Raw genomic sequence first — 12,692 nt, forward strand, 5'->3', positions numbered from 1 at the left:
ATAAATGTGAACTAAACATTATCAGAAGGTAGACAGACACAAACCTATAATGCTGAAGACGTAGTACGTCTGCGACTCCTTCTCCTCAGCTCCGTTTGTGGCGATGCACATGTATGATGTGTCATTGAGGTGACCCGTGAAGCCACGCCCCGGCTCATATGTCATCCCGCTTACCAGCCTCCTGCTGGGGCGCTCGTACAGTGAGACATTGAGGTTCGGGTTGGACACCATGCAGGGAATTGTGCCTTCCTCTCCCTCCTTCATCACCACACCCAGATCCAAAGGGACAAACCATTCATCAGGACCTGAGGGGGGAACAGGTAAACACGGAACATCACGAGGAATGCAGGTACTCTTAGAAAAATTATGGTTCTTAAATGGTTCTTCAGATGTCTTCATGGTTCTTTAAAGAACCATCATACGTCAAAGAACCTTATTATTTTGTAGATGGTTCTTCAGCTATTACAAATGGTTCTTTAAAGAACAAAAGGTTCTTCATCCTTAGCGATCTAAGTTTGATGGTGTAAAATGGCATAAATATTTATTCACTATAACGAGGCTGTGAATTATACTGTGTGTTTTGTTTGTGTGCGTGTCTGTGCGAAGGGGGAGGGAGGGATACCTGGTGATTACCCTTTAAGAGCAGATGGTAGGAAACTGAATATTCAAATAAAAGTTAGAAATACTTAAAAATATACTGGTGGCAGGGGTGGGGGCCAAAGCCTAAAGACCCTACCCCCAACACCCCTAACCCCGCAAACCCACTGATCACAAATAATGTGGTAATAGAATATGGAATTTATTATTAAGACATTTATGAATGTGGTGAGTTAACAAACAGTAGACACAATACACACATTCAAATACTGTACTTTAGTTTTACATTTTAATAAAGTATTACTATTTTTGGCTTTAAGGCATTACTTTTGAGATTATTATATATATTAGAAAATATAGCATAATGATAATACTAGTTATTGTAAACTTTCCAAACCACCCAACAGTATGTAAGTGTGTAAGTCAAATTATAAAATACAAGTAAATAACAATTGCACAACAGAATGTCAATGTAATGAACATACTTATGTGTTCATTACCAACACAGTTACTTAGTTTTGACAAAGCACACTGCTTAGGTAAATGATCTGACTATATGTTTATCACTGAGCAATTTGTGAATATGTGTTTCGAGCCAAATGACAGGTCGAGAGAGTGACGTTAGAACACTTTGGCTTCTAAAATATGTGGTTCAATTGCGTGCTGCGTACATAACGTAATGTCAGCTAGACTGATATTAAAATTTATAATATTGTTAAAGTCACTAAAATGGCGCCTGAAGCCTGTTTTGACATGAGCTCTGTGTCTGCTCTAGAAACTCTGAAATTCAGTAGAGCTGAGCCGTACATTAAATACTCACATGAACCTGTACTTTGAATTCTGGAAGAGCATGAAGGTGCGTCTTTGACTGTTCCTGTATAACTTATTTTCGGACTAGTTGACAAGTTATGCTCCAGTCATTTGATGTTTCCAAGATAGATGTCCTTTTGTAATATAGTTAAATTTTCTTTGCATATTTCATTTATCCACCATCATACATTAAGCCAAGAAGAGGTCATTATTGCTGGGCCAAAGTTGAGCACGGGGTTAAAGTTTGTAATCCAGCCAGGGTGTAAATATCACTCAGCAGCCAGTCGTAGAGATGAAGCAGGTAGCATCAACACATAAATCTTCCCAGCTTAAATCACAAGACCAAAAAGCTGTAGATTTTTCTTGTTTGCACAAATTAATCCAGATTCACACTAATTCTGTTCACAGCTCCAACAAAATGAGGAAGAGGAGGGAGAGAAAAACAATTAGATTGAATTACAATTGGATGGAAGTCGAGGACAAGGAGAAGGAAGCTTAGGATGAGGAGGAAGAGAAGCAGCAGGAGCATCTTTAGGGATCCCTATGATGTCATTGAGGTTTGTTTCATTAATATGGTCCTCTCACAAAGAAAGATGACTTGTTTTAGTTCACCTACTTCCTGTATTAAATAGTGATGTGCAAAACGTTGTGGAAAACCACAGAGCACACACGTATAGTGCATCTGCAGGTAAATGAACATCAAATCTCTAAGACAGACTGAAATCTGTATATTTATCACCCTTATGATAAAACCCATGTCAGTCATTGGTTTATGGACTTTGTATTTTGAAGCCTCAGCATTTGCTATGTGGGTTTTTGTGAGCCATTTGGAACCCTATTAGGATGAGGGATCAGAATCTGGAGTCGTGCACACTACTGTTTCATTTAGTGTGTATCCATAAGATTTGTACAGCAGATCCAAGTTGTGCCTTGAAAACAGGAACGTTGTCTGCATAGAGGAGAACTGTAATAGCAGGCTTGTACAAAGTGAGGCTTTGTGCTCACATTTGCTGCAAACACTCGTTTTAATTCTGTCTCCGTTTTGATGAAGAATTCAGTTGAAATCAGGCAAGAATGGGACTTTCTTTTACAATGCGTTCTTGTGAATTGATTGTGTATCGCATACATTTGATTTAACTTTCTGCAAGACAACAGTCGTCCTCTAGCCAAAACAGTTTTCCAAATACCTCCACATGATCAAGCCTGGAAAAGAATAGCAAAAATGCAATTTGTGTTTCTGTGTTCAGAGGCAGCGGCGAGAGGGGAGACCTCGGCTCATCCAGCTGGAGAGCCTGATCAGGAGGAGTCAAACATTAACTCGGCTCTTCCAGGGCACGCTGCAGACTCGGCTACTGGCATTGGCGAGGGAGTGTGGCCGCCGCTGGAATGAAGTGAACGCCAAACTGGAGTCCATCGCAGGTCGACTGCAGGTATGCGAGTCAGACCTACTGAGGAGGGTTTCACTTTTCTCTCTTCTTTATAATTGACTCTTTTCTCTCTCTCTCAGCTCCTTGTCTCAGAGTGGGAGGGATTTGAAGCACAAAGGGAGGAGCTTGTCATTTGGTTGGCTAATATGGATGTCCCCCCTGAGTGAGGTTGACCAGCTGACAGGAAACACCTGTGAAAAACTGAAACAACTGCAGGTGTGGGGTTGTTTTGATATGACATATATTTGATATGATACATACGTCAGAGACATTGTCCTAAACTGGACTAACAAAGAACCATGAGTCCAACATAAAACTTACCTTACAGAAAGTAAGTTCATTGATAATTTTAATCAAAAACTTGTTGTTGAAATATTTTTACTGAACATGCAAACATCTGCTGATGAAAATGTGTTGATTTATTGGTCTGTTATGAAGGTATTGCTATTTCTAATGTGTTTTTATCACTTTCTGATGTTTTATTAATTAAACAATAAATGTATTAATTGTTGTTGTTATCTATAGATGTAGTATTTATATATATTTATTTATAGTATGGCAAATATATTTAATTATTACTGTTTAAATAACTAATATGTGACATCTATTAGTAGTGATGTTGTGCTGAGGGTTAAAATGTCTTTTTGTCTTTTGGTATGCTGCGAAATGGCAATAAACCATTAATATATGTCTATGCTCAATTCAATTCAATTTTATTTATATAGCGCCAAATCACAACAACAGTCACCTCAAGGCGCTTCATAGATACAGAGAAAAACCCAACAATCATATGACCCCCTATGAGCAAGCACTTTGGCGACAGTGGGAAGGAAAAACTCCCTTTTAACAGGAAGAAACCTCCTGCAGAACCAGGCTCAGGGAGGGGCGGGGCCAGTGCCGCCTGTAGCGCAGGCCCCAGTAGCTCCAGTGCCGCCTGTAGCGCAGGCCCCAGTAGCTCCAGCATTACCGGTTCCACCCGTTCACTCCGTGCAGGGAGAAAGCCTAAGTCCTACTCAAGGTGCTTTTCATGATTCAGCCGCCATTGGCACTGTTTGCCGCTCCAGGGCTTCCCCAGAGGCTAGGTCCCAGTCCTCAGCTGATTCTGGACCCCTGGAGTTTAAGCAGCCACCTGGGAAGTGCCCCGTGTCAGTGCTGTCTGAGCAGGGCCAGTGCTCACCACAGCACCCATTTCCTTCATGTCTGCCAGTGGACTCCATGCCTGCTGGCTTTGTGATGGCTTCTGCTGGAGGGTCCAAGGGGCCCGTCCAGCCTTCGTCTCGTATCTCCGCTGGAGGGTCCGAGGGACCGCTCCGGCCTTTGTCTCCTGTTTCAGCTGGGGGGCCCGAGGAGCCCGTCCAGCAGCCTTCCTCGTCAGCTGGCGGTTCCGGAGAACCACACCAGCCTCATGCCTCGTCGGCTGGAGGGTCCGAGGGGCCCGTTCAGCCTCCTGTCTCCGCTGGAGGGTCCGAGGGGCCTGTCCAGCCGCCACCTGCGGCCGCCTCGTCGTCGCCTGGTCCAGCTTCATCAGAGTCTTCATCCTCGTCTGGTCCGGCCTCATCAGAGTCTTCATCCTCGTCTGGTCCGGCCTCTGCTTCTGCTACGTCTGGTCCGGCCTCTGCTTCTGCTACGCCTGGTCCGGCCTCTGCTTCTGCTACGCCTGGTCCTGCGGCTGTTAAGCCGCCGCCCAAGCCTCGCTCTGCACCTCGATATCGCCGGCCATTTTCCGGGCCACCTGCTGGACGTCACCGCCGTCGGGGTCGGTCCCCTGAACTGCTCCGTGGTCTCCTTCGTCGCCGCCGCTGCCTTCCGCACGGCCGGCCCCCGGACCGCCATCGCCTGAGTGGCCGCCGCTGCCTTCCGCACGGCCGGCCCCCGGACCGCCATCGCCTGAGTGGCCGCCGTTGCCTTCCGCACGGCCGGCCCCCGGACCGCCATCGCCTGAGTGGCCGCCGCTGCCTTCCGCACGGCCGGCCCCCGGACCGCCATCGCCTGAGTGGCCGCCGTTGCCGTCCGCACGGCCGGCCTCCCGAACTGTATCCGCGTCGCCGCCGTTGCCGTCCGCACGGTCGGCCCCCCCGAACTGTTTTGGACTCCTGTGCTGTCGGCCCCCTGGCCGGCCCCCCCGAACTGTTTTGGACTCCTGTGCTGTTGGCCCCCTGGCCGGCCCCCTGAACTGTTTTGGACTCCTGTGCTGTCGGCCCCCTGAACTCTTCTGTTTTGGACTCTGTTTTTTCCTGTGTTTTGGTGTGCTTCGTTTCTTTTGGTTTTGGGCTCGTTTTTTGTTTTTGTCTTTTGGCCTTCTGGTGCTCTGGTTTTGTTTTGCTTCGAGCCCTCCTTCCTGGGCCCCCGCCGCCCGCCCTGGTCGGGTTGTTTTCTGTTTTTTCTGGCTGTTTTTTGTTGGGCTGTCTGGAGCCAGCCTTTGAGGGGGGGGTACTGTCATGATCCTGGGTCCTTTGACCCAGCGTTTTGTGTTTTCTCTTCGCGATTTTGGTTCTGTTCTTCCTCTGGTTAGTGTTTACTCTGTTCTGCCCGTGTGTTCCTGTATCTAGTCCGCGTTTCTTAGTTTGTGTCCTTTCATGTGTAAGTTCCTGTTTAATTGTGAAGGTCTGTGTCTTATGTGAGTGTTTTCAGTTTGCCTCCCTAGTCTCGTCATGTTAATTACTCCCAGCTGTGTCCCCACCTGTATGTAATCCCCCTGTGTTCTCTGAGTGTATTTAAGTTGTGTCTTCTGTCATAGTAGTTGCTGGTTCGTCTGTGTTGTTTCCCCTCGGTCTCCCTGTATGTATTTCCCCGGACCTCCCTGCACCGTCATTCCTGGTTTGTGTTGTTAGTTTACCCAGTTTAGGTTTCGGTTTCATGTTCACACCCTGTTGCTGTTTGTACCCACTGCTGTAAATAAACACTCACCTGCACCAGAGCTGCCGCCTTTTGGATCCTCACTACAAATCCACACGGCTTGCCCCGCAAACCGTGACAGTTTTTGCAATTATCATCATTGCTTCTTTGAAATACTCCCCGTCTAAAAATGCCTTCTTTTTCTTAATCATGAAATGTGTAGCTCTAAATGAGGCTTCGGTTGCTTTTTGAGAGTTTTTCACCGGTCTCGTGAAAAAAGACTGCTGTTTGCGCAAACCTGCCTTTAATTCACGGGCCTTTTCCGCTCGCAGTGTGGTGCCCTTTGGGTAGTTAGCATGGTAGCTTGTGTGACACGTTCGGAAATGTCTCTCCACGTTGTGCCGCTTTGCCGTTGCCACAGTTGCCCCGCAAATGAGACACACGCATGAATCTTTCACAGTGGTAAAAAAGAACTCTTCCTCCCATTCACTGTGAAAATGATATGTTTTCTTCCTTTTTTCCGCCATGTTTTCCTCATCTCCTCACCTTTGCCTTTGCTGGTCTTCACGGCAACTGTTTCCGTGGAGACCAGCTAGCACTAAATATTAGATCATGATCTAATATTTAATAATAAACATTTTTTTTATATATTATCTCTAACAAATTAACACCAATGCAATTGTGATTTTAAAAAAAAATAGCAAGAAAAAATAAAAATAGATGCAGCTTACTGGTAAGTTGTTATGGTGAGCTATTTTTAGAACAGGCCCGCGGGCGACTCATGTGGTCCTTGTGGGCGACCTGGTGCCCGCGGGCACCGTGTTGGTGACCCCTGTTCTAATCGCTCTAATAGGATATTATGGTCGACAGTATCGAACGCTGCACTGAGGTCTAGCAGGACAAGCACAGAGATGAGTCCACTGTCAGAGGCCATAAGAAGATCATTTGTAACCTTCACTAAAGCTGTTTCTGTGCTGTGCTGAGCTCTGAAACCTGACTGAAACTCTTCAAATAAACCTCTGCAGATGATCTGTTAGCTGTTTGACAACTACTCTTTCAAGGATGTTTGATATCAAAGGAAGGTCGTATTTATTTTACCCTACTCAAATTCAATTTATGATACATTTTATTTTTAAAGATTTAAAAAGGTTCTTTAAAATGCTTTTTTAACCCTTGGTAGTACCTAAAACACGTACCCCTTATGAGGTCCTAGAGCCAAAAATTGACCACGCCATAAAAAGTGCTATAAAAAGATTATACATTAATATTTTATTCCACTTTAAATTAGCCAATCTTTCAGACCTACTTCTCCTTGAAATATTCATGTCAAGTTTTAATTACATTTCGCGGATTTTAACCCTTTATATCCCGGTTTTGTCACATGAGCGCACGGCCGTTTTTGGCGAAAAAAAATGAAAAAATTAAATATTTTCCATAAAATACATTTGAAAGTTATATTTTATTGTACTTTTAATTAGGCCTTTGGATGGACCAAAGATTGGCACCAACAGTCATTTTGATCGCCTTTTATTTTTTTTAACCCTTTATATCCCGGTTTTGTCATATGAGCGCACGGCCGTTTTTTGGCGAAAAAAATGAAAAAATAAATATTTTTCCATAAAATTACATTTGAAAGTTATATTTTATTGTACTTTTAATTAGGCCTTTGGATGGACCAAAGATTGGCACCAACAGTCATTTTGATCGCCTTTTATTTTTTTTGCAGGAGCGCATTTCATAAAATGCACACACTATCGGTCCCAATCGACCACGCCCAAAAAAAGTGCTATAAAAAATTTATAAAATAATATTTTATTCCACTTTAAATTAGCCAATCTTTTAGACCTACTTCTCCTTGAAATATTCATGTCAAGTTTTAATTACATTTCGCAGATTTTAACCCTTTATATCCCGGTTTCGTCACATGAGCGCACTGCTTTTTTTGCCCCAAAAAACATAAAACTTGAATATTTTCCATAAAAAACATTTGAGGTAATATTCAATTGTTATTATAATTAGGCCTTTAGATGGACTAAAGATTGGCACCAACAGTCATTTCGATTGCCTTTTTTTTTTTTTTTCAGGACCAGAAAATGGTCTCCAGGCGGCAAATGCTCCTCCTCTAGGCCGAAATAAGTGCATTCTTGCCGGGGTAAGTCGTGACGATTACCGGGGCACGATCACCGGGGACTCATTTTTGCAGCACACACATCCGATACCACGTGACAACAAATACGTCATTTCCTGTTGACTAAAAAAAAAAAGCACCCTCATACGGTCCTAGGGGCCGAAAATGGTCCCGCCCGATCAGCGGGCGAAGCCGCTGCTGCACGCCGGAAATGAGGCTTCATTTCCCGCAGGTCTGTCCAAGAAGCCCGCTGTTTTCCAGCAGGGGTCAAATGTGAAGCAAGGGCGCCACCCGGTGGCCAAATAAAAAAATTACAATTCTAAGGTCCTGACTACAGAACAAAAACGAAACTTAAGCCATCGCCACTATGTTAATGGTAATAATTGTGCAGTGAAAAATAGCGTTTATAATGGGTTTTAATGGGGCGATTTACGTCCTTTGGTCGCCTAGTGGATGTCGGTTTTTAGCTTAGCCACCTTAAGCTAATCGAATAAACGGAGACGGCAATTCTAAAGAAAGAAAAAAAAAGGGGTTGGGAGGTTTGGCTATATTCTATTCAACACAGTGAAAATGGCCTAATATTAAAAAACGCTGTGGATGATAAATGGCCGTAGGTACTACCAAGGGCCATTTGAAGGACCTTTTTTAAAATGGTCCTTTGAAAAACCATTAAAGGTGCCCTAAAGAACCATTTCTTGATGGTTCTTTAGGGCACCTTTAAAGGTTCTTCAATGAACCACTGAAAGAAATGGTTCTTCAAAGAACCATTGTTTGAGCGGTTCTTTGTGGCACCAAAAAAGGTTCTTCTATGGCATCAGGCTAAAGAACCACTTTTGGTTCCAGTTGGCACCTTTATTTTTCTGACACAAACAACAGGAGGAACACACGTTGGAAGATGGTTACCTTGTCCAGGTATAAAGACATCAACATTTCTGCTCTGATCAGATGATGGCTCCTCACAGGTGTATCTCCCAGAATTCCTCCATGTGATGTTAAAGAGATGCAGGATGCTCATGGAGCCTCGATTGTCCAAGAGGACCCCTTCTACTGGCGGGTCCTGAGGAAAATGCCACTTCACCTCACTCCACCCCAAACACTCCTGAGGAGAAGAAAAGATACCTGAGAGAGAGGTACTGGAAGACATCTGAAGACAGAGACAGGTAGGTGTAGAGACAGACAAGTGTTACTGACCACTGTGTAATTGGAGTTAGAGGGGACCAGAACTTCAGAGGCGGATGGCAGCAGCTCCAGAGAAACCGCCCCTTCAGGATGAACCAGGAATACACCTACACACAGAGACAGGTAGACATTCAGGTGTCACCTCTAAAATCCTACTGATGCTTTTACGTTATTACTCACCCAAGAGAAACCCCAACAGGCTGATATTTCCTGTTCCCCTGATGGATGCCATCATGGCTGCCAACCCTGAGCAGTGACAGGTGGAGGAGAGGTTTCAAAATAAAAGTCTAACATCATTAAAACACAAAATGGACTTCCTGTGAAGCTCTGATATTTGGTGGAAGCTTTAAAAAAATGCAAATAGTTGAATGCAATAAGTGTTGGATGCTGCAGGCTGTGTACAAATACTGTAGTAATGATTGTCTGCTATTACTGCTCTATATTCCAGAGAGATGTGTTTACTGCATGTCAGTGGCAGCTGGAGACTGCAGAAATAATAAACTCAACGAAGTTACTTTGAAGGGAGGCGTCTAAGAAGCTTCATTAAAGTTTAACAAGTTTATTTAAACCGTAGCAGTCTGGACTTTTTTCATTCCCTGCATTCAGTCGGCGTCTGTTAAATCTGTCGAGGTGACTGATGCTTCAAACAGACGTGAACACATTCCTGTGTGTGTGTGCATGTGTTTTCACACAAAGCAGCCACTCACAGTCATCCCTAGGGACTTCAGCCAATCAGAGCCCTGGTTGATGGAGAGAGAATGAGGAATGCCAGCTGACCACCGAAGAAGAAAATAAACAGCGAGGTATTTCCTGTGGGCAGCAGAGAGGAGAGCAAGCCTCATCTCAGGGTTTAGCCAATCACAGCTCTGAAGCTCTGTGCCCTGACTAATGCTCAGCAGGTGATGTCACCAGTCAGCTGCCGAGTCTTCCTCTTCATCCCTACCTCCACTGTCACAGAGTGTCAAATTTGAGCGTCCAGATTGGTGGCTTCAGTCTCTCTTGTGATGTCACCAATGGAAGTTTTAAAGGGCTTTTTATTAACTCTCTTAAGGCTGAAGAGAGAGGAATGCCTCAAATGTGTGCTTGAGTAAAATTTGCTTTGAAGTACTGATCTTGTGATCAGGTTACTGACCAACAGAAGACACTCTTTTACAGCTGCTAAGTTAAAAGATCACACCATTGTTTTTCCAGCCTGCCGTGTGTGTGTTGTGACTGCTGTGTGTGTTTGGTTCAAACTGACTGTGCAGCACAAAGCTGATCTCAGATCGAATCACCAACATGTTCATCGGCCGACGTTCTTCCAACTGTGTTTTTGGATTTTTGTCTAGTTCGTGCTCAGTAAAAATCACCTTTAAGCAGCTCTGATCAGAAATATGAGCAGCTACAAGACATCGATCGGCAAAGTAGGAGACAGCGAATCTGACTATGGTGATCTATTTAAGTAGTATTCCAGATAGGTAATCATACACCTGTTCATCAACACCGAATATTCTACATGTAATCATTTCATATCCTGTCACACTCACCTACTCTACAGGTGTGCCACCTGCCTGTCACTGCTCCATACTAACGCTGTGATCGGTCACCTCAGACCTGTAGCACACAGCACACACACACTGTAACACAATTAAACTGATCAAACTGCAAACCACAAGATTTATTGTTGGTCAAGTCGATGCATTTGAATGATCAGCATGGCAAACATAAAAACAGAAATCTAACGAGAAGCAGGTGAGGCCCAACAGCAACCAACCACAGTTCAGATAATGCACAGAAAAAATAACCGGATATATGCTCGTGTATGATGTTATTACCACACAATAAGTTTGATCAGAATATTTCTGACACTTAAAGTATTACAAACACCAAACATGTAAGGAACCAAACTGGATGATCAGGTAGGGCTGTTGGATCTGAAAAGTTGATTTTCATAGATTAGACTTTGATCAATAATTCTTCAGTCTGTGCTTTTAAAATGTTTTGAAACAAGTTCAAACTCATAAAAACAGTAAATCTAATGAAAATGAGAATTAGTTCACCAAACCAGTTAAAAACACGCAAACTGAGCAAATACACCAAACCTACAAATGGAAACATCCTACGAGAAGGTTCAAAATATGTTTACACTCATATATGCCTCTCTTCAGCATCTTATTCACTTCAATTCTTCATGATGAAGAAGAGAACATATGAATATTCTGACTCTGTGGTGACACACAGCAGGCTCTCCCTGAGCCTGGTTCTGTCAGAGGTTTCTCACTGTTAAAAGGGAGTTTTTCCTTTCCACTATCGCCAATGGTGTTGGTTACGTTACTTGAAAATAATAATTAGTTACTATTAGTGATTACTTCTCCAAGAAATTAATCCAGTTACTTTACTGATTACTTATTTTCAAAAGTAATTAGTTACTTTATTACTTAATTACTTGTTAAAAACATGGTACACAACCTGAATACGTAATAAAGCAATAGGCCTTTCTGCTCAATTCTATTTTTTTCTGCATAATCCATCATAAAAAATGACGCTTGTATGTCATTGTCAGCTGCCTGAGACACAGGTTTGAAGATGTGAGGTTTAATTAGAGGGAGGATCAGCTGTGGTTCTGTGGTTGCTCAATTTTTGAAGATGTTCTGAAGCTGAGACATGAAGAGGAACCTGCTGCCCAATCAGAGCTCCCACTGTGAGGAGATGTCAGAGTTCAGGAGGAACGTCTCTTACTGAGCCCAGTTTTATTTATCTGATTTTAATCTGTCAGTTTAACCCCAGTTTCACTGGCAGTAAAATACCTTTATAGAATGGTAAATGGCCTGTATTTGTATAGCACTTTACATAGTCCCTAAGGACCCCAAAGCACTTTATACATTCAGTCATCCACCCATTCACACACTGGTGATGGCAAGGTACATTGTAGCCACAGGTGCCCTGGGGCGCACTGACAGAGGCGAGGCTGCCGGACACTGGCACCACCGGGCCCTCTGACCACCACCAGTAGGCAACGGGTGAAGTGTCTTGTCCAAGGACAAGACACGCTGGAAGTTCCGCCCCCTCACTGGCCTTCAGCCTCATGATTGCTGCACAAGCTTCCCTCCATCACTGATCTGTTCAGCAACAAACTGCAGGAGGAATACCACATTCAGGTGCCGATACTCAGCTGAGATTCACCTGACCCACTGCTATGTGCACCAATGCAGTGAAGGTATTGCACACAGGACTTACTCGCAGTACGTACTCCCAGTGCTCACAGTCTTTACTCTCAGTACTCAGAGTACTTATTCGCAGTACTCACACTATGTACTCACAGCTTTTACTCAGCTTTTACTCGGAGCACTACTTAGAGTAGTTAAAGTATTTACTTGCAGTATTTACTCACAGCAGCATTTCAGTATTTCTAGTACATGTAGTACTTGTACATAGCAATACTGTGTGGAATCTAATCAGGATTCAGAGAAAGAAAAGAGAGTAGAGTTGGTTCAAACCTTCTGAAGCTGCTCCTTTTCCTTCTCTTCTTCTTCTTCTTTTCACTGTTTGTGTCTCCTCTTCTTCTCTTCAGTTCATTCCAGACGAACGACGAATGGAAACCAACAGACTGATTCACAGTGAGAGAGGGAGACATAGGGCCAGAGTGGAGAGAGAGAGAGAGTCTGCAGTACTGAGGGAAGAAAACGGGTGAGAGACACAGACGCACATAGAGAGAGAGCGAGAGAGAGAAAGAGCAT

The 12,692-nt window shown here is 43.8% G+C and overlaps 1 protein-coding gene across 1 annotated transcript in view; it reads right to left on the reverse strand.

Annotated features, from left to right (window-relative positions):
* The window catches only part of LOC113030276 (platelet-derived growth factor receptor beta-like), a 53,341-nt gene extending 40,863 nt beyond the window's left edge, over positions 1 to 12,478 (reverse strand). Inside the window, exons 1-5 of the mRNA XM_026181544.1 lie at positions 12,453 to 12,478; positions 9,157 to 9,222; positions 8,989 to 9,083; positions 8,701 to 8,896; positions 45 to 305 (exon numbers count right to left, since the gene is read on the reverse strand). Coding sequence (XP_026037329.1) covers positions 45 to 305; positions 8,701 to 8,896; positions 8,989 to 9,083; positions 9,157 to 9,211 — 607 coding nt within the window. The 5' untranslated portion in view covers positions 9,212 to 9,222; positions 12,453 to 12,478. The remainder of the gene's footprint in view (positions 1 to 44; positions 306 to 8,700; positions 8,897 to 8,988; positions 9,084 to 9,156; positions 9,223 to 12,452) is intronic.
* Between the last annotated feature and the right edge of the window lie 214 nt (positions 12,479 to 12,692).

Source organism: Astatotilapia calliptera, chromosome 10 (genome assembly GCF_900246225.1).
Source record: "Astatotilapia calliptera chromosome 10, fAstCal1.2, whole genome shotgun sequence".
Lineage (NCBI taxonomy): Eukaryota > Metazoa > Chordata > Actinopteri > Cichliformes > Cichlidae > Astatotilapia > Astatotilapia calliptera.